Source organism: Xiphophorus hellerii, chromosome 20 (genome assembly GCF_003331165.1).
Source record: "Xiphophorus hellerii strain 12219 chromosome 20, Xiphophorus_hellerii-4.1, whole genome shotgun sequence".
Taxonomy (NCBI): domain Eukaryota; kingdom Metazoa; phylum Chordata; class Actinopteri; order Cyprinodontiformes; family Poeciliidae; genus Xiphophorus; species Xiphophorus hellerii.
Genome location: NC_045691.1, coordinates 25,122,172 through 25,149,042, shown reverse-complemented (window position 1 = coordinate 25,149,042; position 26,871 = coordinate 25,122,172). Strand labels below are relative to the sequence as shown.

Below are 26,871 nucleotides of genomic sequence, written 5' to 3'. Positions count from 1 at the left end.
ACTTAATTAGCATCTTACCTCTAAACGTTACCCCTGACCCAAAGCAATGAGTCCATCATATTAAGACCAGTTTTTGGTCCTAATGTGATGGAACTAATGTGACACTGGACATATAATGGTGCGTTCACACCAAATGTGTTTTGAGCATCAGGCGTGTCTGGTTTGTATCCAAAGTCTATGTGGAGGCGCGTCGAGGGCTGTTGCGGTGTGATTTGAACCATTTGGAGCGTTTGACACATCTAGCGCATCCAACACTCCACATAGACTTTGAATGTAAACCAGACTCACCTGACGCTCAAAATGTGTTTGGTGTGAATGCACCAGTAGAACAATGACATCAGCAGTGATGACATCACTCTTTGATGCATCAAACAAATCTCTCTCCTGAGTGTAGCACAAAGAACGTTTTTTTTTTCAGACCTGTTCCTGTTTCAGACTTATAAGCTATAAGTTATGAATCTTCTACAGGAGCATTGTTAAAATTATTTGAAGGCACAGAATCAGCCCAGTACAGGTTCACATGCTCAGGTGAGAGAGACTCACCTGGTATAAAGTTAATTTTTCGGTACTGGAATTACACCGGAGATAAATTAATTTAATCAAAGCGTGTCATGAATATGTGTGCATGTACTCCATCTTTAGTTTAGAACATACTAATTTTTTGTTGTTGTTGCTTTTGCCACCACTAGATATAATTGCCACCAATATATAAAAAGCCTGGTTGTCTTTGAATCTTGAAGTTATTCATACAAACAATAACTTATGTTTGTCACAAGACAAAAATATTAAAATCCATTTCATATCTGAACCAGATGATCTCACCAAGCTCTGCCACTATTGTGGAGAGAAAGATGCAGAAAGGAGAGTGATACCACAAACTGGGTCAGATATTAGGAGAGTAAAATAGTTGTTTTGTTTGCTATAAGGGCTGAACCACAGAACTCTCCTGTCCCAGAGGTGAGGATGTGTTAGAATTCATGTGTACCCTTAGATACCAATCAAATATTGATACAAAAACAAATTCTATCCTTATTTCGAATTGACAGAAAATATACTCCTGCACAACCATCTTAAAAGTTTCAGTGTGAAATTATTGATAACTGACCATTTTCTTCAGGATCTAGAGCTAATAAGGTGACATAAACAATACCTTCATACATTATAAATAATATCTATATATCTCCATCGATTATAAGAGGAACAAAAGAAATAAGACATGAAAAACAACATGGTCAACTATAATAAAAATATTTTTTTATTTACAATATATACATAAGAAATTTAATTGAGCAAAAGTCAATAACGAACACATTAATTAGGTTCACAGACATTTTTATTTTTACTGTACCCTGTACTATATATAAAATAAAAATTATTTTTTATTTTATATATATATATATATATATATATATATATATATATATATATATATATATATATATATATATATATATATACAAATAGATAGTCCATCACGAACCACACTCCATACCAGTAAGTGGCGGTAATGCTACCAAGAGTTTGTTGCCAACCGCCAGTACATCCAGTAAGAAGACGAGAATTACCGAGCGCAGCCGAATTCCGTGTGTATCCGTGTTGTACAGTTAGCACAATGCTAGCTGAAGAAACGACGCTCCTTAGTTCCTTGTAACATTAGTTTCATTGTTGGTTGCTGCTCCGCGAAAGACTGCGTGACTACACAAAATGGTGAGTATGCAAACAGTAATTTATTTATGACCGAGCCTGTGTTCTGGAGACCGAAACTAGGTGGTTTATCTGGGCCCAGTCGGTAACACAGCCGTTTACTTTGCACGGGAGTCTGAAAATGTTAAACGTGGATAAGTAATTGCCGTGCTGTAACCGATAAATAATAACGAAAATGGTCATTTTATTTGGAATTTTAACTATACCATCAAGTTACCCTAACAACTTTAATTGTTTGTACGAATTTGGCTTATGCTAACTTTAGCCTGCACGGTGTAGGTGTGTTTGTGTAAACAAAGCATCTTATTGGGAGGTTTTCCTCTCACACTGAACTCCAATAAGTTCACAGGCTCCTTCTCCTTCAAAACTGCAAACAGCGACCAGCATACACCTTAAAATGTCCTGGTTCTGCTGGCTTTTTATGCACATGAACACTTTCAAGAACTGGAACTTAGAACTTAATTAGAAATAGAAACTACGTCCTCTTTCAAATCTAGAAGTTTATATATCAGAATATAATAAAAAATTATTTCCTTGTAAAACCTTGCGATTATTGAAATCTATCTAGCAGAAAGCCAAATTTGAAAAAGCTGGGTTTTAAGCAGGCTGTTTTACGGCCATTTTGTTCTTACTTCTTCAACTTTTTTCTACTACTGTCAAAAACTAGAACTTTGAGTCGAACATGAGGTTCTTTTTAGTATTTTTAGTTTTTTTAAAATCACTAGGATGTTGACTCCAGAAAAGATTAACATCTTCCTCAAATATCCACTTGTGAATGAACTTCCTCACTTTTTGAAAATCGTAATCTTGAATTGGTCTTATAATCCGTCACAGATTGATGTGCAGCATTTGTCACTATCTATAGTGATTGCTGATCACTTGCCTTCTTGGCACCTTCATTGCAGATACCCTCTGAACAACAGGCGAATGTGACAGAACAGTTTTTCCACCGTTCTTCTCTAACCCGGTGTGTTGTTTCATATTTCAGGACAGTGAGCTGTCGGACGTGGACACTGCGCCGGGCCCCGAGAGCAGCAGCATGGAGGGGGAAAACGCTCCGCTTTACTGCATTTGCCGAAAGCCAGACATCAACTGCTTCATGATGTAAGCTCGCAATTCAATTCAGTTCAAGTCTATTCAATCAACGACAGCGCTGTAAACAACGCCACATGATTTAGAAACGGCTCAAATGTTGTTGTTTTGGGGGTTTTTTTTACACGAAGGTTTTCTAACCACAGGCTAATTTGCAAACCCGGCCCTGTTTTAAAAGAAACCAGCGATGCTGTTTGTACTTGGAAACATAGATTCATGCCGTGGCATTCTTGTTTGCAGCGGCTGCGACAATTGCAACGAGTGGTTCCACGGGCACTGCATCAACATCACGGAGAAGATGGCCAAGGCCATCCAGGAGTGGTACTGCATGAGCTGCAGAGGTCAGCACTTTTCATTTTCCGTTGCAGTAGTTTCCTCCTGTAAAAACAACAACAACAAAAAAAACCCACGCATTTGTTATTTACATTTTTTATTTCCTTTTCATTTTGATACGTTCTGGACGAAAAAACAAAAAAAAAGACGAGAACCCACTGCTGGAAGTCAAATACAGATCCAAGAAAAGCCGAGAGAAGGAGCCGGACTCGGACAGAACCGAGCGACAGTACAGCACGCCGAGCACGCCGGACTACAGAAGCGACAGACGGCGCGGATCTAAAGTAGGTCGCAACCGCTGCGTCTGGAAACGATAAAACTCCCCTACGCTCGCAGGAGCTGAGCCGTGTTTGTTCCTCCTCGGACGTTTCGGTCTCCAGGTCAAACGTTCGGTGCGCATGTGCGGGGAATGCGAGCCGTGCAGGCGGACCGAGGACTGCGCCCAGTGCGACTTCTGCAAGGACATGAAGAAGTTCGGAGGGCCCAATAAAATCCGACAGAAGTGCCGCTTCAGGCAGTGCGAGGTTCGAGCCAGGGTGAGTCGTTTTCAGGGTTCAGGCGGCTGCTTCAAGTCCCGGAAAGTTCTTGAATTTCAATGAGGTGTTTTTTGTTTTGTTTTGTTTCTAGGTTTTGAAAGAGCTTCATGTCTGTGTGAAGTTCTTGACAGTCAAACCGCACACAGTTTTGTAATAAAGCACAATCTAATGTTTGATTTAAAAGCCTAAATTTAGAAAGCGTTATTTACAGTTGAAGATAATAAAAAGATAAATGTGTATATTTTCTCCTCTCACATTTTGACGCTAAATCAGTCTAAACTTTGCTTGTTTTAGGTCAGTTAGTTACCAAAATCATTTCTATTTGCTAAGAATAAAACTTTGAATTTTGTTTTTCTTAGATTTTTTTTCAAACTGTCTCAGACCTGTCGGGTGTATAGAGTGTGTGTGAGAGAGCTGTTTTAAAACATAAAATTTTATTACGTTTTAATTTTTCTTGTTCTTGCTGTAGATTGTAGAATAGCTTCACAACATGTTATAAATAACAGTAATCAATAAATAATGTCGCAATAAAAAAATTACCGGCATAAAAAATTATAACAAAATCAATATTTTCCATTTTGATGACTTATCATTTTTCTCTCCTTCTGCCAGAAACTGGACAAAAGGTCTTCAGTCTAGCCATTTTTTTTTTTGGAAGGATGATTTTGTTTAGAGACTTCATAATTCATTTTATTTGTTGTTTTGTTTAATATTGGATATTTAAAATGTCCTCCACTTCCGGAGTAAAATGTTTATTAGAATTTAAAGATTATTGATCTCGTTTTCTTGTGTTATTATTAAGCCATTAGTATTCAGTTGCTTGAAAACTGTCTCAAAGCAACGATATTATTGTTCATCGCAGAAACTTCTGGGACAATTTATCGTCCAGCTAAATTTGTTATTGTGACGGGCCTGTGTAACAAACAACATGAGAACTGTTTTCTTTAGTTCATTTATGTTGTTTTAATCTCTAAAGTGTGCAGGTGCTGGAAAAGTTTTGAAGACTTACCTTGAAAATGCTTGAATTTGACTGTGGGGAAAAGTTCACCAATGCCGCCTCTTCCCCTCTTCTTTGCCGATCGACAGAAACTGTATCCTAGAAATTGTGCGAAATTGTGTTTTTCCCCCCTCAGAAAATGCTGCGCGTGAAGGAGGAGGAGCTCTCCCTGCGCGAGAGGAGGGAGAACTCCCACCACAGAAGAAGACGGTACTCCGAGGACTACGACAGCGAGGCGGAGCTCTACCAGCAGTACAGGGCGGCGGGACTCGGCGGCGACCTGGTGAGTCGGTTTCATTTAAACCCGCCGCTTATTCCGGATTTGTGAAACTCACCGGATTCGTCCGCGCAGGCGTGGGGGAGCGACGACGACGACGATGAGCCAGCTTTCAGCCCCGTCATGCGGAAGAAAGCCATCAAGGTGAAGCACGTCAAGAGGCGGGAAAAGAAGATTGAGAAAAAGGTGAGTCTTTCTTTGTGCGAGACGACGATGTCGTCGAGCCGCGCTGCCTTTGACGCGCCTCCCTCCGACTGTTCAGAAAGAGTCGCGGCGCCACAAGCAGAAGCAGAAGCACAGGGACAAAAGCCGGCACAGCGAGCGGGGGGATCTGCGGGATAGCGGGGGGATGCGTCAGTGTCTGGGACCCAACTGTGTGAAAGGAGCCAGGCCCAACTCCAAGTACTGCTCCGAGGACTGCGGCATGAAGCTGGCAGCCAAGTAATGCCTCCTACCCACCTACACACCGCCATGTTGATTTGGGGCTCGCAAAAGTTTTCACACCCCATGATTTGTTTTTTTTTTTTGTTTTTGTTTATTTGTTTTTATCACATTAGAACAGCAAACTTGTGTATATTGCATTGGGGTTTTTTATGTGACCAACACAAAGTAACAGGCACAGTTGAAAGGAGAGGTGAACCCCAAAAAAAAAGAAACGACCTCAAATGCAGATTCTTATTTATTTATTTTCCTGAAAAGTTGCTAAATATAGCGACAGAGTTGATCATTTGGCATTATAATAATCGGCTAACCTCTCAAAATTAATGAAATTTGTGCTGATTTATTGCCGCACCCCTCATTAAAACCAGATGTTTAGATAAATAGAATCGGTCCAAAGCCGATTTTTCTTTCTTTTTTTTTTCTTCATATGAAGTTGAAGTTGCTAAATAGAGAAACAAAGTCCTTTGCTGCGGTAGATGCCATTTTCGCATATATTGACCAATCACCAAAAGTTAAGGATATCGGGGCCAATTTATCGTTGCACCCATAGAAGAAATACTTTTTGACTGACTGTATGTGAGTAATATGGCAACATTTATCTTATCTTTTATTTTATTTCTGAGGAGAAGATCAGAAATGTCAGCTTCTTTCTCCATAATTGCTATAATTTAACCTTTTTCCACCCCACCCCTGACCTGCAGCCGGATCTACGAGATCCTCCCTCAGCGGATCCAGCAGTGGCAACAGAGTCCCTGCATCGCCGAGGAGCACGGCAAGAAGCAGCTGGAGCGCATCCGCCGGGACCAGCAGAACGCCCGGCTCCGCCTCACCGACATGGAGCGGCGCTTCCACGAGCTGGAGGGCATCATCGCCAAGGCCAAGCAGCAGGCGGTTCAGCAGGACGAGGAGGTGACGACCCAAATTCTCACCTGTTTTCTTTTCCTTTGCTACATATTTTTGAAAAAGTAAAACAATAACAAAGGAGCGGCTCTTTTGTAGGTGAACGAAGGTGAGGGCGACGACACAGACCTCCAGATTTTCTGCGTGTCCTGCGGTCATCCCATTAATCCGAAAGTGGCGCTGAGACACATGGAGAGATGCTACGCCAAGGTGATCCCGCCTCTTCAAAGCTAGAATGCGATTCGAGTCGCTCGCAGCTATTTTCACTTCTAAACGTCCGTTTCTGAAACGATTCTACTCAACAGTACGAGAGCCAGACGTCCTTTGGTTCCATGTATCCAACAAGAATAGAGGGGTAAGAGTAAAAGGATGCTGCAAAGTTTTAGTAAAGAATTTAGCGTTTTTGGACCACGCTGTTTATTTTTTATTAATTTCCTCCTCAGTGCCACCAGACTCTTCTGTGACGTGTACAACCCCCAGAGCAAGACCTACTGCAAGAGGCTGCAGGTTCTGTGTCCAGAACATTCCAGAGATCCAAAGGTGTGTGAGCCTCGATCGATCGGCTGTGGAAAAGCTTCCACGCTTCTCTGCTGAACCATATTCAGTGCTCTGCATTTTTCTTTTAGCATTTTTGCTATAGAACAAGATGTAAAGATAAGTTATAGAATATGTAAATTATGTCAAAATTAAAGCGGAGCTTAAGGGTTGTAGTCTTTCAAGTGCAGATATAATTTGAAGTTAGTACACTCACATTAGCTTGTGCTAACATTATGGTGTAGAATTGTAGCGTTAGCTTCTGCTAAATATTGTGATGTAGCAATTTAGCATTAGCTTCAGCTAAATACTGTTAGCACTACAGTGATGGTGTAGTGTTTTAGCGTTGGCTTCTGCTAAATACCATGATGGTGGAATTCTTTGACTGTAGTGGAACTAATGTTTTAGTGTAACTTTTAAGTTAATAATGCCCACAACTGACCACATTTAACACTAATGTGAATATTATGATTGTTTTTCTTCTGTTTGTTTTTCTCCAGGTGCCGGTAGACGAGGTGTGCGGTTGCCCTCTGGTGAAGAACGTGTTTGAGCCGACAGGAGACTACTGCAGGGTGTCCAAAAGGAAATGCAACAAACATTACAACTGGGAAAAGCTGAGAAGAGCTGAGGTGGACTTGGAGCGGGTCAGAGTGGTAAGACTCTGTTGCCATGGAAGCCGCATTAGCTAAATGTCTTAGCGGGTTTTAATGACCTCTCCTCTTCCTGTTCCCACAGTGGTACAAGCTGGACGAGCTTTTTGAGCAGGAGCGGAACGTCAGGACCGCAATGACCAACAGGGCCGGTCTGCTGGCTCTGATGTTGCACCAGACCATCCAGCACGACCCGCTGACGACTGATCTCCGTAGCAACAAGGATAGGTAGTCAGCCTGGGTTTGTTGCTGGATTTAGATCTGCAGATCGCTGTACATAGCAACATAATAATTGTGTGCTGAAGATGTAAACTTGTAGATTAACTACTGCTTTGATGACAAAAGATTTTCTACCATTTTAAAGTGTGTGTATGATAATATATTTTTTTCTAATAGTGGTAGAGGAGCCACGTTTGAGTTTGGAAACTGCTGTTTTTGGTATGAACATTAGAAATAAAGCCTTGAAACAAGCTCTGTGTGTGTGTCAGGACTGTGCATACACACATTCAAACCTTTACACAGATATCATCACTCTTTTATGAAAAAAAAATTTAGGCAATTTTTTAACTTTATCTTGTAAAAATATAATTCAAATGTTTTAATTACTACATTTGAGGTTAGAAAAATGGATATCGAAGATTAAATTGGCAAAATTATCTGGAGTAACTGTTGTAGGCTAAATAATTTGAATTTGATTAATGCAAAAGTATTCATACGTTTCCACGTTTTGTCTAGTTACGACCACAAATCAGTTTATTTTGGGAGGATTTTATGGAGAGCCCTTGCACACAAGGAAGGAAACATTTCAAATATTTTTGATGTGTACCTGCTTCCATATGCCTGCTGTGTTTGTGGTTGCATCACATCCAAAAGCTGACTTCCCTTCAAAATTTCAGTTTTATCCCCTCCATTTATCTTCTTGTAATTGTATTATTATTTTTTTATTCATAAAAGTAAATTTTAAATAATTTTGATAGAAATTTCTGATGTTTTTGACTGACAAGACAAAGTGGCCTATCTCTAAAAACTTGCTGCTTCTTCAAGGAATTGTAGAGAGTGAAACTTAGTTTGGATATTTGGACTTCAAATAAATGCAGTAAATTTGTATTTAAACAGCCCTTGGCTCCTGTTTTAATCGCACGTACAGATAGCACTTTGTTTTATTATATGTAATCTGTATAATCCTCACCATATTTTACTCGTACCTCAGGTGTTAAAGCTATTCCTCCCGACGTAGCTTTTCCAATACGGTAGAAAAGCGGAAAAATAACACAGACCGTGAACGCAGCAACGACTAGTATCAAAGAACACGTACCCGGGGCAAGATGACTCACCCCCTTCCGCTTGGGGATCTGCTGCCCTGGAAAGAGCATTGATTTTCTGTAACTCTACTAGCACCTCGACAGAATTGTGAAATTTGACATTTTGATTTAAAACGTTATAAACTCGAAACTAATCATCAATATTCTGAAATAAATACGTTCTTCTTAAAAATGTATTTCATACCTGCTCACCTCCAGACAGGAGAACGCGGGCTTCGAGGAGGTTATCTCTGTCGTACGTTCCTCTTTTGGTCCTCGAGCGCTTCCGTTGTCTGTGCTGGATGCATGGTACAGGGCTAATGTAGCCCTGGCTCATAAACTGAAAGGAACCTACTTGTAACAGAGTGGCATAAATTTGGGGAATAATAACCGAGAAGGTGTGTCGTTTTTATCTCTCCACTTCGGCAAAAATATTTAACAGAGTGACCACAAAAACCAGCTGATAACACATTAGTGGTTGATGAATATCAGCATAGCAAAGCACCCCCAAACGGTGCTACAGCTAGCAGTGGCTAACGTCATCCCCGCTATCAGTAAATGTTTATAGCCGTCTGACACACCAGTAGTTTTGTGTGACTGTTCGCTACATTGCGGGTTTTTGCCGTAAATGGGTGACTCGGACAGAGTAGCCGAGAGTCGGTGCATTTTGTGCGGAACAGGCGCTTGCTTGTTTGTGCGGCTAACGTTGTGCTCGGCGGCTAACAATAGCTACATACCGTTGCAAGCTAATTAACCGTTAACAAAACCTCCTTGTAGCCTTCCGTTGTGAACACTTTCTTATCAAAGCACGTGCTGACTTTACGTTATATTGGAATACAACCTTCTTCACCCTTATCTGAAACCACCTCCCCCGTTTTTCTTTTTTTTTTCTTTTTTTTTTTATCCATTCCCCTTCAGGCTTGGGAGTCAAGCGTTAAAAACAGACCACTCTGAATGGGATGCCCGCGCAACTGTAGAAGAAATTATCTATCTGAGGGAAGACTCATTGGATTCTCTGTAGCCCTTCCTTGGTGCACAGATGAGTGAAGAAGCATCAGGAGAGAGTAAGATCCCTGCCAGTGAGGCAGTGGAGGAGGAGGAGGACCAGGGGGAAGACACCGTAGAGAGTCCCAAAACAGACAATCCCTCTGAGGAACCACCAGCACCCTCAGATGACCCCAAAGAGGCAGCTGAGAAAAGCTTGGACCCTGCTGAAAACACCCCAGCAGAGGCCAAAGAGGAGGAGGAGGAGGAGGAGGAAGGAAAGCCTACTGGCGAGCCTCCAATGGACTGGTTCGAGCCGCTTGAGGATGACGATGATGATCCAGATGAAGAAAGCCTGCCAGGAGAGACGGAGAGCGTTGCAGGCAGCGAGAGAGCCACAAGACACCTCTATCAGTAGGTTCACGTTTCTTTTCTAAATTCCACGAAACATAAACTTGTTTTTGTTTATTCGTTTTTATGTGTTTCTTATTCTTATTCTTCTAGGATTTACGGGTATCGACGTAAGCGCGCTCATCCTGAAGAGGGATGGGTCGAGTGGCCGGTGCTCGGACAAGGTTGGAAGCGCAAAGAGGTTGTTCGACGCTCAGGCTCCAGCATCGGCCAGAAGGACGTGTATTATCTAAGGTACGTATTAACTAACAGCTGCTTTTCTTCTAACTGTGTTGTTGTTTTTTTTTTTTGTTTGTTTTTTTACTGAAAATACTAAAAGAAAGTCAGAACATAATGTCAATGACTCCTTGAAGCTGCAGTATGTCACTTTTAAAAAAATGTATATACACATTTGTTGAAACAGTCACTGTGTTTCATGACAAATCTGAAAAAAATCCAGTTCTTTTGCCTTCTACCTGGGCTAACTAGAAACAACCAATCAGAAGCTGGAGGTCGGTCTTACCTCCGTCAGTCATGTCTCTGCTCTTATACAGCTTTTCCCGTCAGCGGAACCTGTTGTGAATGCTAGAGCCTAGTTAGCATAGCCACCGATGACAAGACTTAGACTTAGACTTGTACTTTATTGATCCTTTGGGAAGACTCCCTCAGGAAATTGAAGTTACCAGCAGCTCCCAGGCAAAAAACAAAGTTAACACACAGTGAGCAAAAGTGCAAAAGAATACAAAATACAAATTAAATACTAAGGTACACACCAAATGTGAGTAACCAAAACCTTAAATTATGCAAGAAAAACCTTAAATTATGCAAGAAACAAGGAATAAGAATATAGAATATAAGAATATAAGTAAATATAAATACAACACAAAAAAAATATAAGAATTTGACGGATAGATTGACCAGTGATATCGTATTGCACTATGTGGTTTGACCTGATAAGTATGGAGAAAAATACAAGGGGTCACTACTCCTTCCACCCTCTGTCCTGTGTCACCTCCCCCCCCAATGAGGAATTGTACAGTCTGAAGGCATGGGGGACAAAAGAGTTCTTAAATCTATTGGTCCGGCACTTGGGAAGCAGCAAACGATAAAGATGAGTTATTTCGCTGCTATTAGCATATTTAGCAGTGCATTCACGACTTTGATTGACAGCATTAAGATCCACCTCCCGGCACTGATTGGTTGTTTTTGGAGCGAGCTCATTGTTTTCACAGATTATAGGCATGGTATGTAAAAAAAATATATATTAATAATAATTTTTTAAACAGTGTGTTGTGTGTTACCCAAGACAACATATGGCTATTGATTTGAAGTATATGTATAAGCTGTGCCTTTAAAAGACAATTACCAAGGCAGCTGGTGGTTCCATGTTGGACAAGGTGCCCTTTTTTCCACTGGAGCACCTGCTCCCCAAAATATCTTTGTGTGCCACTGCATGTATCGTATATACAGTACATATATACACCCTCCTGGTTTAATTTTTAACGGCAATAGAACACCTGAATGTAGGCCTGTCACGATAACAAATTTTGCTCAACGATTAATTGTCTCAAAAATTATTGCGATAAACGATAATATTGTTTGAAAACCTTTTTACACTGATTTAATGGAAATGATGTAATAATGCATGCGATTTCTTGCCAAAGATAGATACACTTTATTTTCAAAAGAATATTTAACACTGGAACTGATAAACAAAATAAACAAAACAACCAAAACCAAAAATAAAATGGATTCTCAGTCTCCATTAACAAAAAACTCACTTGAAAAAAACTAAACAACATAAAGCCAAAGTGTAAATAAATACTGCATTCAACCAAAAGAGTGCAGATTATGAGGTCTGTATATTATGTTGCCCTTCAGTAATCATTAGATTTAAATAGAGAAGATGGGCACATCGACTACCTGATGCAATAGTTCACACTACATGATTTTTTGCTCCTATTTTTCCCCTTACAACAATCTTAGAAAGTTGGTCTTTCTTGTGGTGTGTTATGGTAGATGTTGTTGCCGCTCAGATCCAAATCAGGGGTTTTCCCCGACTGGGAGCTTTAATGCAGCCTGTTGAATGTGACAGGCAGCCAATCAGAAAGTGCTGGATTCTCCTCCATGCTTTCTGAGGGGAAATTACAGAGGGGAATCCCAAACAGCTGACACTGTGGAAGTCCAGGGACATTGGAGATGATATGTGGAAACAACATTAATGTTTATTCAACATGCAAAGAATATAGAAATGACAAGGGGAGGAGTTGGAGCGAAATTGCTACCGCAGTTGATAAACCCGGTAACTTTTCAGCTGTTCTTTGTTAACGTGACGTAAATAGGTTATAATGATTTTCATTCAGCAGGACTTTACGCTGACACTAGCCACATGCATTGCAGGTAGATTGTAGTAAAGCATTGATTAATGCCTGGTTTTAAAATTAGTTCACTGGACTTGTAGCCATTATTTTGTGCCCATTGTTGGACACCACATGGCAGGAACGAACCCGATCGAACCGTTATACCTAGGATTTCTGTCGGCTAATGTGTGATCTGTCAGGTTTTGAAAATGAGCCGACAATCGGCCGAAGCTCTAAGATCGTATAGTGTGCGCTGGGCTTTACACTAAGGAAATGAGGAAGGGAGGAGTCAGTGGAGAGCACCGGAGTTGAGCCATTTTTCATTCAGTGTCATTAACAGAAAGAGAAAAAGGACGGAAGAGACGATAATGCCGATAATTAAAATGACGTTGATAGTTTTAATTTATCATACGATTAATTGATTTATCGTTTATCGCGACAGGCCTACCTGAATGACACTTTGCCAGTCAGATTTCCTTTAGTGGCTTTAATTGTGTTCCTTGGCAGTCCACGGGGTGACCGAGTGAGGAGCAGAGTAGAACTAATTACAGTGCTCCAGGGAACCGACTTGACCCAGTTTGAATACAAGAGCGGCAAGTTCGTGGAAGGGGAAATCCCACCAGTGAGAGGTCGACCCAGAACGAAGGTATTAAAAACTTCTTTATTTATTTTTAACAACTTTAAATATATATAAAAAGAAAACTACAACGCTTTGCCGCGCTCCCGTACGTTTCAGAAACGCTATCGGGATCGGTCCTCCTCCGAGTCCAGCTGGATGGACAGAGGAGATGGGGCCGAGACTCCGGACTCCCACCACCGGCTGACTCCGAACATCACGCCCAGGAACGTCCACAGCAACCAGACGAGCGTCTCGCTGAACAGCTCGACGGGGGAGTCGAAGCAGAGCCCCAACTCCGAGGAGAAACAGTCGGAGGAAAAAATCCGGCTCCCTTTCCCCTCGTCGTCTCGTCCGCTCTCGTTGCCTTCGATCAAGGGAGAATTCGGATCGGAAGAGAGCACCCTGTAAGTAGGCCTGTCACGATAACAAATTCTTTGCTGGATGATAAATCAGCACCATAAGTTATTGCGACAAACGATAACATTGTTGTTTTGAGACCATATTTTTCAAGTAATGTAACGGTGTAATGATGCAAGAAGACATTCTCAAAGATCAGTCGACTTTAAATTCGAATGAATATTTAAGAGTGGAACTGGAAAATGTCCAAAAATAAATAAACAAAACAACTGAAACAACAAATAAAATGAATTGTGAAGCATCTGTAAACAAAATTGTACTTCAAAAAAAGAAAAGAAAAGGTCTAGTTGAGACCAAAGCACCAAACTGAAGAAATTATTGAGTTTGTTTAAATTTATCACGTGATTGATTCATTCGTTGCTTATTGCGACAGGCCTACCTGTACGTTCGTAGCTAAACACAGCTTACTGTTTTTCTTTTGTTTATTTTTTTAAACTGCCTTCTTAATCATATTGAGGACTCATATTTTTTATATATATATATATATATATAAAAAAAAATTCCTGTAAGTTTTTAGTGATTTTTTTTTTGTTTTTAGCAAACACTGCCTGATGTTTCCACACCCGCAAGTCATCTTGTAATATTCAAACATGTTATCATTTTATTAAGCATTAAATTTGGATAACTCTGGATGTCTAAATTAAACAAAATAAGATAAGGGAAAAAAAGATTTTGGAAAACAAACTGTTCAGTCTTATCTAAGAGAAACTTTCACGCCTGTTATCTGGCATTCAGACAACAAGCTTGGACAAAAAAAAGTCAAGGTTGTGGACTTGTTTTGAGATCCCTGGGCCTCCGCCGGCCTGTGTACGACTTTATCTGTCTCGTGTTTATGCATGTCACTGCAGCGGATGTGAATTAATGTCGCCCTGTTTCTCCACAGGATCTGTGCAAAGTGTGGTATTTCGTTTACAGGTACATGGTATGACAAACAAAGAAAGCGGCCTTGCTGTCCCTCCTGCTGGGGTATGTGTCTGTAGGAGTGTGTAATTAGTAATATTTTCAGAAATAAAACATATTGCAAAAAGCATTTTCATGCGTTTTTTTTTTTTTTTTTTTTATCCTTTTCCTTTGTAAAAAAAAAAATTTTCTTTTAATCTCAGCAACGTCAAAGTCGATAGAGCACCCGCTGATCCGCTTCAGGAAGGTAGAGTATCACCAGATGACAAGCTGCAGCTTTATGCTGATGAAGTTCATTCGGTCTGCATAACATTTTAATGTAGCCCTTATTAGTTTCTAGATTATTTATAAAATAAAACAAACAAATAAACCCTTTCGTTTGTTTTTTTTTTTTCTTCTTGGACTGTCAGTGGATTCCTTGTGGACAGTGCGTGGGATGTCACAACGCCATCGACTGCGGTCAGTGTGCAAACTGCAAGCACGGACTGCAAAGCCCCGAAGCGAGAAAACGCCTCTGTCGAAAACGCAGGTGCATATGTCCGATACGCAAGGTAAGTTGACGGAAGCTAGCAAGCTAAGCTAATTAGCGTTAGTCTTAGCTGAACTTGTTTAAAATTCAATTGATGTAATGTTTTTTGTTTCATTTTTCTTTTTTTACAGCAAAGCCCAGGAAGCATAAATGTAACTTACAAGAGATCTTTTGTTGACCCTGTTGATACGTATGAAGATAGTGTAAGTCTCCAAAGAACAACTCTGAAACATTTCCCTTGCTAACTGATTTATTGTAATTGTTGTTTTTTTTTTTTTTTTGTTCTTTTTATTTCTCTTGAAAATGTACAGAATGATGTCACAGAGTCACAGGTAACACTTTTGTACTGCAATTCGCGCCTCCATTTTTTTTAAGGGTGCACCGATTCCCTTAATTTTTTCCAAATCGGCCGATACTTGACAAATCGATCTCATTCACCACCGCAAAGGTGTTGAAATCACTGTCTCCTTTCGCTCTGCAGAGAGAGATGGCTGCCTGAAAAACATCTGGTCACATCTGCACATGCTCACTTAACAATAATTCAAAATTCAGAAATATTTTGATTGCAAAGGGAAATTAAATGTTGACAACTTGGTGACTTTTTCGCTCTGTTTTGCGACTTTTCAGACGGGGGGAAAAAAAAATGGCATAAGTCAAAATCTGAACCGGGTTTTTAAATATCGGTGAGTCTATCACCGATATTTAAAACTGCAATCGGTGCACTCGTATTTTACACGTATTACCTAAATGGAAAACTGCCCAGTGAGGAACCCCATCGCATTTTTCCGCACGTAGCATCCAAGTCTCAAAAGCAGCGACACGGAGAACTTCTCGGCGAACGTGGACCTCGACGACGACGACATGTCGACAGACGACGACGATGACGTGAGCACGTTTTGTTTTTGCCTTTTGAAGATGCTTGCCAAAGTTTGTCCCGAGTATTTCCCATTGGTGTTGTGCTGTTTTGTTGCCGCCGAGTGCAGGAAGCTTCTCAAACATCTCGGAGACGTCATGGCTAGCCGTTAAGAAATGCATGTGACGCATGCTAATCAGTCTCGGTAGCAGGAAAAGCAGCAAAAGCTGACAGTTTGACACACACCGCATCTGTGTTTTTGGTTATTTTTCTGCAAATTGATCCATTTGAAAGCTATGAGAAGCAGTGGTCATTATTTAGTCTAGTTATTTTTTTGGGGGGTAGGTTTTGTTCTCTTAATAAATAAAATCACTATATATAAACACTTGTATTTACTCTGATAAAGGTAGTTTCATGATCTGGAACGCAAAATTTTAACAGACAAAAAAGACAGAAGAAATCAAAAGGGAAATTACTTTTTCACAACCTTCTGTCTCTGACTGATTCTGACGTGTGCCCTGCTTTTGAAATCAGATTTGTTTTTTTCACTTGTGGAAGAGCAGAAACTCTGAACAGTCTTCAGTGTTTTCATCCAGTGAACTCTGGGATTGTTGTTGAAGCATTGCTGTTTCAACTATTTTCAATATGGCTGATATAAACTGAGTACACAACTCTTGTTTGTCCAGACTGCTGACTATACTTGAACGGTCTTCCATTTGTTGCCATTTGAGAAGAAAATATTACCGACCTCTATGAACAAATGACCTTTGCTCACAAACAAGAGGCTGTATTTTCAAGGCCTTCATAAAACAGAATCCAAAAAAAAAATAAAAAATTGTGAAATCGTGTCCAGTTTGCGTTCTTGATTTTTGGATTTCTCTCCTCTCACTTTTGTTTCTAGTGGCATAAAAAGCGGAAGCGACGTTCCTGTGGCGAGTGTAAGGCCTGCCTGTGTAGGAAAGACTGCGGCGTGTGCGATTTCTGCATAGACAAACCCAAATTTGGAGGCAGCAACAAGAAAAGGCAGAAGTGTCGTCTACGGCAGTGTCAAAGGCAAGCAATGGTAAGACACTTGTTCAATGAGGTGATTGTGCGTTTCTGTACAGGGTGTCTGCGCGTCCTTAAAAAGTCTTGCATTCATATTTCTAAAATGAAGGCCTTAATATGTCCTAAAATCACATTTAAAAAAATGTAAACTAGCCTTAAATATGTTAGTTCAGTGAAAGGTTTTCATTAGAAATATACAACGCACTGAAATTACTAATGAGAAAAGGAAAATATTAATAATAATAATGAAAAACCTATCCCGTAAAGATGAACAAGCCCAGTCCTGACAGTCATTTAAGAACTTTCCAAAAAACGCAAAACAATACATACTGCTATACAATACCAGATCAACCAGTATAACTAAATTCCAAGCTGGTCTTAAATTTTGTTGTGTCAGGATTATTTAATCTGTATACATTTTCTTTTTTTTGTTGGACTTTTCTGTCAGGCAAATGATTGAGCCGCTTATTTGTTCGGTGACTCGAGGCTGTTGACGTTACTGGTAACTAGCTGCTAACATACGCTCGCTACCTAGCATAAGTGTATTAGCAGCTATATTAGCAGGAATCAATGGTTATGTTTCCTGCAGTGGAAACGGAGGGAGGAGAAAAACTAGCTAGCTAAGAAAAAAAGCAAGCTAGCGTCTATCAGGGTCAAGTTTATTTAAATATACCACATTTCAGTAACAGGGCAGTTCGAAGTGCTTTATGTCATGAAACATCATACAGTCACTATTTATGAAACAAGCAATAAACATTACATATTGCTTAAGTTCAAATTTATGGGCAGATGGCTGGATGACATTCGTCTTTGCCATTGGCAGTCGATTGCCGACCCATTCAGTGGGTGAAAAAGCTTTGCACTACTGGGGTTTAGGCTGTTGGTTTCGTACAATTTTGACATGATCCAGGTCTTAGATTACATTCATGGTGGTCTTTAAATTTTAATTGGTGAAACCTGCCGAAACCCTGTCATAGTAAAGGAACTGCACATTTATTTCCCAGAGACATTTGCTGCCCTTCCAGATGGCTGGAGCTGAGTTGGGGCTAGACGCCCCTTTGCTGCCCGGCAGGCCCAGGCCTCACTACACATACAGCCGCAAGTCCAGCTTAAAGAGAAGCCAAGATCAGCAGGCTGACATGGACTACACCGACGACGATGACGACGACGACGAGGACAGCAATCCACAACCGGTGAGGCTCGAAGGGCTTTGGCCAGAAACATTGTTGCTAATTTTCCAACTGCATCTCGTCACGTTAGATAAGTTGTGATAAAGCTACCCTTCAACAAACGCTTAAAATGTTACCATTTTCTCTGCATTTGCTGAGTACTTTTTAGATAATATTTAACATCTTTTTTCATTGAATTGACCGATAAAGTGATACTTAAGCACAACTGTTATCTTGAAGCTGCATTTATGTGGTCCTCTACCGTCTTTGAGGGCCACATAAATGGCTACAGCGGACCAGGTTTCGCCCGCTGACCTTGACTTTGACACATGGGCTCTCGAGCAAACACAACATAAATCCATTTTGTTTTTCGCCAGCTGAATCATTCCGATTTTGGGGTGCGGAACGGCGTGCCGGATCGATTCCCTCACATCAGCAATCATAACTACTCCCAACCAGTAAGTTTTTATTTTAAAATAATAGCTTGAACTTAGCTGAATAAGCTGAACTATTGTTTTAGTAACTACAATCAAATTGTGATGTATGTAATTATTTTGAAACTTTTTACTTCCATGTCCGTGAGACGTTTCTGTACAGTTACATGACGTTCTTTTAAAATTATAACGTAATCACGAAGCTGACATTTTAAGCTGACTTTAGCAATTTACACTAGCGGTTAGCATCTTAAAGGTAGGACAGGTCGCATTGCTTAAAAAGCACTCTTTGTGTATCTAACTATGTAAAGTAGAGATCCTTAACATTTGAGATTTCTAGAAAGGTGACAACATTTCCAAATCCAGTATGTTTCACAACTGAGTTTAAAAAAACAAAAATCTAATGGAAAATGTTTGCTGTACCTCAGTTAACCTTAGCAACCTGAATAAATTACAGACTTTGTTTCTTTTTAATGAGCTCCTAAGCATCTCACTGACACTGACACTATTTTTCAGTTTTCCCTTCAGTAACAATGTCCACACCAAAGAGTGTTGTTTTTTTGAGTTCCTGATGAATCTGGCTGCCAGCCAATACCAGTCACAAGCTTATCGTTTGTTAAATCTCCTATTTAGCTTAAAAGTAAGCATGAAGAGACAGACAGACAGAATGAGAAAACGGCTCATTAGAGCTAACCGGGCACATGTTTGAACTCTGTTGAAATTAAAGCCTTTTTTTGACTGCGTGGCAGCGAGCCATCCCCCACAAAAAGGCAATCTGATTCTGCTGTCATTCCTCTTTTCTTGGCTGTCCTTCAGTTTTTGTTATTGCGGTAAGATGTTATGAGTCATCTAATCAGATAAAAACCTGATGTTACAGTAAACATTCATGAGCTTTTTAAGCTGTAGGACCAAGACGGGTGCAACGCGCTCAAACAATGACCGCCTAGCAGACACGCGTCTCTTGGACACCGTTGCATCAGAAAGTCGATGTTGTTGACTACATAACTAGAGACGGACGAATCAAGATCGCTGTAGCATTCCCAGTCAAGCATTAATTAGTCAGAGCTAATAGAGCTGATCAATAATTGATTTATTGGTGCCGGGCCATCTCTGTAAAAACAAAACAAAACAAATGGTTGTATGTGGCTCAGTGTTGGAAGAATTTACATACATTATTGACATAGTCTCCTGCTCTATGATTGGATGTTTTTTTCTCTATATATGTCTGTCATAATTAAGAAGTACTGTGTTTACTATTTTAAAGATGCTTATCTAGAGCTGGGCAATGAATCAATAATAATATATCAATAGATAATATGTCTGATAGAGTACTCAAGAATTTCACTGAACTCGCATCCAGAACCGCACTGCATTCTGGGGGATGTAGGCAGAGGAAAGGCTCTAGCCGCTCAACCTCTCACGCTAGCTAAGAAACGTTGTTGCCTTCCTCCAACTCACTCACTCTTTGGTTACCTAGCAACAACCTGCTGTTGATTAACTTGTGCAGCAGCAGATAAAGCAGGAAAAGCCACAACACCAGTTTGAATGTATTTCAAACAAAAAACTGATAAACAATTATTTACATAGACCAGGGGTCTCAAACTCCAGTCCTGGAGGGCCGCTGTCCTGCAACGTTTAGATGTGCCTCTGCTGCACCACACCTGAATAGAATAATTAGGTCATTAGCAAGGCTGGGAGAACTGATCTACACAAAGAGGAGGTAATTAAGCCATTTCATTCCAGTGTTTTGTACCTGTGGCACATCTAGAAACTGTAGGACTGCGGCCCTCGAGGACTGGAGTTTGGACCCTGACATAGACTGATGGTAAACTCTTGTATCATGATATGTTTTTCAGCCGTTTCGTCCGGTCCCTAGGATTCACCGATATGACAATTTTCGCCGACATTGGTGTCCAATGTTAATATTGCTCGGCCAGTAACCGATACTTACCGATACTACATCACTGCGTTTCTGCTTCAGGGAAACTTCCCACAATCCTGCACTGCATCATTATCACTGTCACATGACCAAACAAATGCCACACGAGCAACCTCTTCCACTTCCCCTCCAGAAAGGAAAGACAACGAGATGGAAGTAGATATAGGTTGTTGACATCAGCCCAGATTTTTGTCTCGAATCGATGCCGATGCGCTCACACCAATGTCATTACCGATATATCATGCATCCCTACTTTTTTTTTTTGATAAACTTTCCTTCATGTTTCTTTTTTCTTTAAAGTGTTTGTGTGATAATGCTTCATTATGCTCAACGGTTTTAACTCATTAGACTGTGTTTATTACTGAAGGACCATCACAGTCAGTGGGATACAGAGAAATCGCACACAGGCAGAAATGCCCCAAAGCACATGGAAGATGACGAGGACGAGTTTCCCATGGTGAGTGTCCGGCATGTCTTTTTTTTTTTTTTTTCTTCAACATGTAAACCAAATAATCCCGTATTATTCATTCCTCGGCTCATCCACAGATTACACAGATCTTCAGTCTGGCTGAGAATCCGGCGGAGAGCGGCATGGACCTGGAAAACCAGCTGATGAAGCTGCTCCACTCGCTCCGCTCCTCCGTGCTGCCCATCCTCTGGTACGCCATCATGGTGGAGGGCCCGCAGCTGCAGCTCATCCAGTGCTCCAAGCAGTCCAACATGGCCGACACCATGGTGCTGATCGACCCGGGCTTCTGCTACCAGGTCACCGTCCAGAAGCAGCCGCTGCTGCCCATCCACCCGCTCTACGACATCCACCCGTCGCGGCTCGGCACGGCCACCGACGTGGTCAGCTTGCTGCTGTCTCTGGAGCGGTTTGTCGTGTGCCAGGGACTAACCACGAAGCAGTCGTCGTTCGACAAAGGGCCGATCGTTCTGGAGCGGGCGGCCACGTGCGACTTCCTGATCAAGAAGAACGAGCGGACCTGCGCGAGCTGCAAAGCACTACAAGAACTTCAAATCCATCACAGAGAGTGAAAAACAGTTGGATGGAAGCAGTGACTTCTTTTTATATATATATATATATATATATATATTTTGTGCCATTTTCTTGTTTTTGTTGTGTTTTTTTTCACTATATTGTACAGTTGAGAGACAATTTGACAGACTTACCTCTGGACTGTGATAGTATGTTTTACCTTTTTGAAAATCACCAAAGGAATTCCAGGAGCTGTATGAGTATATATATATATATATATATATATATATATATATATATATATACATATATGTATATATATATATACATATATGTATTTTTTTCACATTTTTATCACACTGGTGTTTGCTTTTTATGATTTATTTTTCTAAACGACTGTCTGTGTGGCTGTGTGTTTTGGCAGTGTGTGGGATTATGTATTTTAATTTCCCATCATGCATTTGTCTCTTACTTGAAAAAAATAGCCCGTCTACTACTACTACATATTTGAATAGTCAGTCCTCAGACAATTGATACTTTAGGCAGTTTTTCTCGCTGGCAACTTTGGTCTCCGTGCTTGTTTCCGTGCTATACCAGTATTTAAAAATAATGGAGTCAAACAGCAGTTGCATTCTGATTGGAAAAACATTTAATTTGTAAATTGGACAGAGTTTGTAACTCCGGGTTGCCAGTCTACCGTCACGTTACTATCTCGCTCTAATTTCTGTTTCATACCCTCTTACTTTACCGTTGATTGATTGCATTTTAGAATAATATCTTCTTTATTTTGGAGGCAAGTAAACATGAAATCATAATCGCCTCACGCAGATATTATTTACAGCATAACATTGTTATTGTGGATCACATAAATTTACTTTGTATCCTTTGCTGTCGCGAAGGGTACAAATGGAGACATTCTCGGTACGAAACGACCAGCACGCTTCTTTTGTCATGTAGCAGTTTTTCTTTTTCTTCTTCTTTCCAATCCTTTTATTTTCAAGAAACCGTTTGATTGTTGTTGGGTTTGTCTTTTGAAATGTCTCCAGCACACTTTCCCTTGACGTATGTAGTGAATCGGAGAAAGCCTGCGCGAGTTCGGCCGTCCGGAGAAAGAAACTTGCAAGTTCGTCAAATAAGAATGTGTTTTTAAAAAAACCGGTAGCAGTTTGGCAGTGAGTGAGTTGCTCCTGAAAGAAACAAAACACTACCTCTCCATTTTATCATCTCGTCCGGTCACTTCCTGACCCGGAAACAGAGTGGGATTTTTTTTAATTTTTTTTCCCTAAGATGTTTGCAGTTGTCACATTAAAGCTGAAAGATGTGCAGCTTAAATGGAAAAACCCATGAAAGATTATAATTTGGAGGGGCTCTGCCAGATGTTTTTTGCACAAAGGGTAGCATAACGTCAGAAGTTGAGGACATTTGTATGTAATTGTTCTGAGGGCCTGTTTACTTCCCGTGTGTGTGTGTGTGTGTACTCCAGAGAGATGTCCTTAAATGAAGGTGCTGATGGAGTCCAGTCATCAGGCAGATGATGCCGTTCAAAAACCTTGATGAAGCTGAATTTTTTAGACTCTTTCCCTAATTTGCAACCATGGCTAGTAGAAATATTTATAATTATTTAATAGAATTTAAAACAATCGGATCTATTTTTTTTTTCCAGTTAGTTTTTTTCCGTTGCCCCTGCCGTCTGCTTTGGGATGTTTGTGGAATAACTCAGTGACTTTTTTGACAATGTGAAACTTTATGCATTTTCAACATATACATGTATTTTGGATATCATGTTTTCTTCAATTACTTTGTGTATATTTGATGCTTTAAAATTCTATTGTAATTTAGTCATCGGAAGAAATCATATTTGAAGAGTTGGATCAAAGACTTTTTTAAACCAGTACCCAAACTTTAGTTGTTGGTTTTTCTATGGATCATGTGTTCTGATCATGAGAGCGAGGAACTTATTGTGCTCGATTTGGACAAATTATTGTACTTGGAGACAGAAAATGTTTTTCTGTTATTAATAAAAGAATGAAATTGCGACTTTGCTTCCTGTACAGGTTACCAGAGGTACCTAAATCTTACCGTCCACCTCTGTCACACCCGTCTACACATCCTTCCAGCTTCGTATTTAGCATCCCTTCTTTGCCTAAATCATGTACTGGTTGCCTAGCTACAATTTTCTCCAAACAGTTAAACCTGAGCTGTCTGTCTGATATTACGATTTGATCTCATTTATGTCTCCAGCTTCAGACTGCAATGTATTTTAATGTCTTTTTGTGATCAAACAGCTAAATAGTAAAGGGAAAGAAAAATGACATGATTTTAATTTTACTCTTTTATGTCATATATAGAAACTGAAATTTTCTACTTTGCCTAAAAGATTCAAGCTTAGAAAAATTTAAAGTGCTTAAATATGCGCTCAGTTTTGCTTATGTTTTGGATTATTGACCTGCTGGAAGATACACACAACAGATTTTCTTCCAGGGTTGCCTTGCATTTTGTGCCATCAATTAGCTGCTTCTTTTTGGGTTATGTAACTTATTAAAAATCTAGTTTTTTTTACTTGCATGTTAAAACTATGTAAAGGTATAATATAAGTCAGAAAATCTGAAAGGATAGAGCTCCTCCACCTCCTCCCAGTGCTGCTAATGGATCCTGAAGAAATGGCTCCCGGTCAAAAACAACCAATCAGAGCCAGGAGGAGGGGCTTAATGCCGCCAATGTAAGAAGAAGAGAAACAACTTTCCATTTCAGGAAAACTATTTGTCTTCAGTGGCCATGCTGACCACCTTACACTGTCTCCTGACCAGTGATGTCAGTAAACCACTTTTTTCAGTAACGAGTAATCTAACGCGTTGCTATTTCAAATCCAGTAGTCAGACTACAGTTATCGAAATCACTTTGCGTTACTGTGCGTTACTATTTTCTTTTGTAATTAAATTTTATTTCCTCTACATCTCTTGGGGAGTGACTGCCGTTTTTATGCGACAGCATCAGCAGCGACAGAAACAAACAACGGAGGATAAAGGGAGATGCGCATTTTGTTGCTGGAAAAACAGAAACTATTTTGAGTTTAGCTCGCCAAGTCCGATTATTATAAGCAGCTTTGGGCTTGTTTTTTTTTTTTTTTTTCTAAAGTCGCTTGCAGATTTAATGAGTCGCTGGTTGCGGTTTTTGGGCTCGGAAATAAGCAGACATAAACCCCAGAATTTGTCTGTCATCCAGTTAGTTTTAGTCAAACTCAGGATCCGTCCCGCTGTGTCTTTGTTAATGTCAAGTTAATATATTTGCTGTGAATGACGTCGAGCTTCGCGTTGCGCTCCAGAAAACTGCAAACATCGAGACTAATATGAACAGCGCAATAAACGTGAAAACAGCCACGAATGAACGAGTCCGTAAAGTTGTGCAACTAAACGCCATTATAATCAGTAATATTAAGATAAGTGTCACAAATCTGTGCAGCTGGACCAGGGGCGCAACTACATATTTTTGAGGTGGATGCGAACATCTCACCAGCGCCCCAAGCCCCCCCCCCCCAAAAAAAATTGGCAACCCACATTAATAAAATGGTGAAATAATATTGACCACAAAACACTGTATTTATAAAAGATATCAACATTTTTCCTACACAATCCTAACAAACGTTTTTAATGTTCTCTTCACAATATTTATTGGGGCCTGCCATGCAAAGCAATGGCAGGAACCTATTACTATTGTCGGAGAAAGTGTTTCTTTCTTCTTCTTTATTTTTCTTCCGTAACCGTTAATGCGGCTCGTACCGCTGGGTGCACACCTACAAATGAGGTATCAAAACGTGCAGAAAATTCACGCCATTCCAGCTATTACTTTTGGTGGGATTTGGGCTTAACGTGGCGACATAATTCGCAAAAAACTACGAAAAAAACCCCATTATAAGTCAATGGGAAAAATCCTAGAAATACCCTATTTTTGAGGATTTTCTGTGTCGTCACAAATTCACCTAGAAATGCCATTCAAATTTCATTTTGTAGATACGTCTGTGATCTCTTCGAAAGTGAAGACGGCTCGTCGATACCAGTTACGGTTTGTCCACAATTTGTCTCTAAGCGACCCAAAGTTTCTCATTTTTCCTAAAGTTAGAGTGTGTCTCTGGCTGCTTAGAGTGAGAGATGAAGACAACTTTTTCAGCCCAAATCATTTTTGAAATCGCCATCACGCCCACAAATATCGCACGATTAGTATCAAAATCGGTCCTGACATTGATACGCCTGTCTGCTCCGGTAAAATGTTTTCGAAATTTATCTAGACCGTACGGTTTTCTGTCACGGTGCTTCAGAGCAAAGTCATGCGACAGGATTTTCTGAGGCTCTCAGGCTCTTTCACTAACACTTCACACCTTGGTGTGAAACTTATTTACCATGGCAACGGATCTCAAGAGGCTATTGGCTGCTGATTTGGACTACAAATACGCATCGCTGTAGTTCTATCTATCCTCAGTTGAAACAGATCAGGACTGAACTGGCCTTTATAACTACTTGCTGCTATGGGCTGTATATAACTGATTTAACTCAGTAACTGTTACACATGGGATTAGTTTTGAACTTTAAAATGAAGCTTAACAAAAATTTCACAATAAAAGCCTTGAATATTTTTACATCATGTAATTGCTCTTTTTGGCTTTATTTGACTTTTTCATCCAAAGCACTGTTACACATGGTATTAGTTTGGCCCTTTGAAATGAAGCTTAACAAAAATTTCAAAATAAAAGCCTTGAATATTTTTACATCAGAAAATTGCTCTTTTGAGCTTTATATAACTGATTTAACCCAGCAATTGTTACACATGGGATTAGTGTGGCAATTTAAAATTAAGCTTGATGAAAATTTCAAAATAAAAGCCTTGAATATTTTTACATCAACTACTTGCGTTTTCAGCATTATATAACTGATTTAACCCAATGACTATTACACATGGGATTAAAATAGACTGTTTTGCATGAGCAGCAGATAGATCCTCTATTGCACATGTGTCAAACTCAAGGCCCGCGGGCCACATGTGGCCCGCTACGTCATTTTATGTGGCCCTCTCCCCCCTACCACCGTTTTACAGCCCCATTGATTGACTTAAAATAGGCTTTGAGCACGAATTGACTACAAACTACATATCCCATAATGCCTTCCGATTCTTACCAACCAACATTACGGCTTCTCGCCACTAGAGTGCAGCAGAGTCACCTCAAGCTGATTATTAATTTTCCCAGCGAATAAAACTGAAACATCGACAAGCTAACAAGCTAAAGAGCGAAGTCCCGTGATGTTTCAATCGAGGACTTTTACCGTCTACTGCCCCCTGATTTGATGCCACAGCTTCGACTCCACGCAGCTCGTGTTTTGTCCACGTTTGGAAGCACCTATCTGTGCGAACAGATGTTTTCAATAATGACTTTAAACAAGACCAAGCACAGATCGCGCATTACTGACGAAAACCTACACGCCGTTTTGCGGATTGCC

The 26,871-nt window shown here is 40.2% G+C and overlaps 2 protein-coding genes across 4 annotated transcripts; both read left to right on the top strand.

The window, feature by feature from the left end:
* The first annotated feature begins 1,554 nt into the window (after positions 1–1,554).
* On the top strand, positions 1,555–7,936 carry cxxc1b (CXXC finger protein 1b). The gene is made up of 14 exons (XM_032550242.1): positions 1,555–1,707; positions 2,693–2,808; positions 3,037–3,137; positions 3,277–3,413; positions 3,510–3,665; positions 4,799–4,945; positions 5,015–5,125; positions 5,202–5,380; positions 6,082–6,289; positions 6,380–6,490; positions 6,586–6,635; positions 6,724–6,820; positions 7,315–7,467; positions 7,550–7,936. Exons 1-14 carry the CDS (start codon positions 1,705–1,707, stop codon positions 7,694–7,696), a joined length of 1,716 nt encoding a protein of 571 aa, XP_032406133.1. The 5' UTR covers positions 1,555–1,704; the 3' UTR covers positions 7,697–7,936.
* Positions 7,937–9,030: 1,094 nt separating this feature from the next.
* Positions 9,031–23,422, top strand: mbd1b (methyl-CpG binding domain protein 1b). 3 transcript variants are annotated; one of them, XM_032549910.1, is made up of 16 exons: positions 9,031–9,163; positions 9,684–10,163; positions 10,254–10,394; positions 13,007–13,145; positions 13,236–13,522; positions 14,419–14,501; positions 14,639–14,682; positions 14,846–14,986; positions 15,096–15,167; positions 15,276–15,296; positions 15,760–15,849; positions 16,719–16,880; positions 17,869–18,057; positions 18,411–18,491; positions 20,774–20,863; positions 20,953–23,422. In XM_032549910.1, exons 2-16 carry the CDS (start codon positions 9,805–9,807, stop codon positions 21,442–21,444), a joined length of 2,391 nt encoding a protein of 796 aa, XP_032405801.1. In that variant the 5' UTR covers positions 9,031–9,163; positions 9,684–9,804; the 3' UTR covers positions 21,445–23,422. The 3 variants fall into 3 exon arrangements, with proteins under 3 accessions (XP_032405801.1, XP_032405802.1, XP_032405800.1); XM_032549911.1 differs by having other exon boundaries at positions 9,037–10,163; positions 17,890–18,057; XM_032549909.1 differs by having other exon boundaries at positions 9,038–10,163.
* Positions 23,423–26,871: the final 3,449 nt, after the last annotated feature.

Excerpts from the sequence above, each read along its gene's own strand:
- cxxc1b (XM_032550242.1), top strand. Across the intron at positions 3,138-3,276 it reads GTACTGCATGAGCTGCAGAG|ACGAGAACCCACTGCTGGAA; the intron begins GTCAGCACTTTT and ends ACAAAAAAAAAG. Across the intron at positions 4,946-5,014 it reads CGGGACTCGGCGGCGACCTG|GCGTGGGGGAGCGACGACGA; the intron begins GTGAGTCGGTTT and ends TCGTCCGCGCAG.
- mbd1b (XM_032549910.1), top strand. The coding sequence starts at position 9,805 with ATGAGTGAAGAAGCATCAGGAGAGAGTAAGATCCCTGCCAGTGAGGCA. Across the intron at positions 13,523-14,418 it reads GGATCGGAAGAGAGCACCCT|GATCTGTGCAAAGTGTGGTA; the intron begins GTAAGTAGGCCT and ends GTTTCTCCACAG. Across the intron at positions 18,058-18,410 it reads AGGACAGCAATCCACAACCG|CTGAATCATTCCGATTTTGG; the intron begins GTGAGGCTCGAA and ends GTTTTTCGCCAG.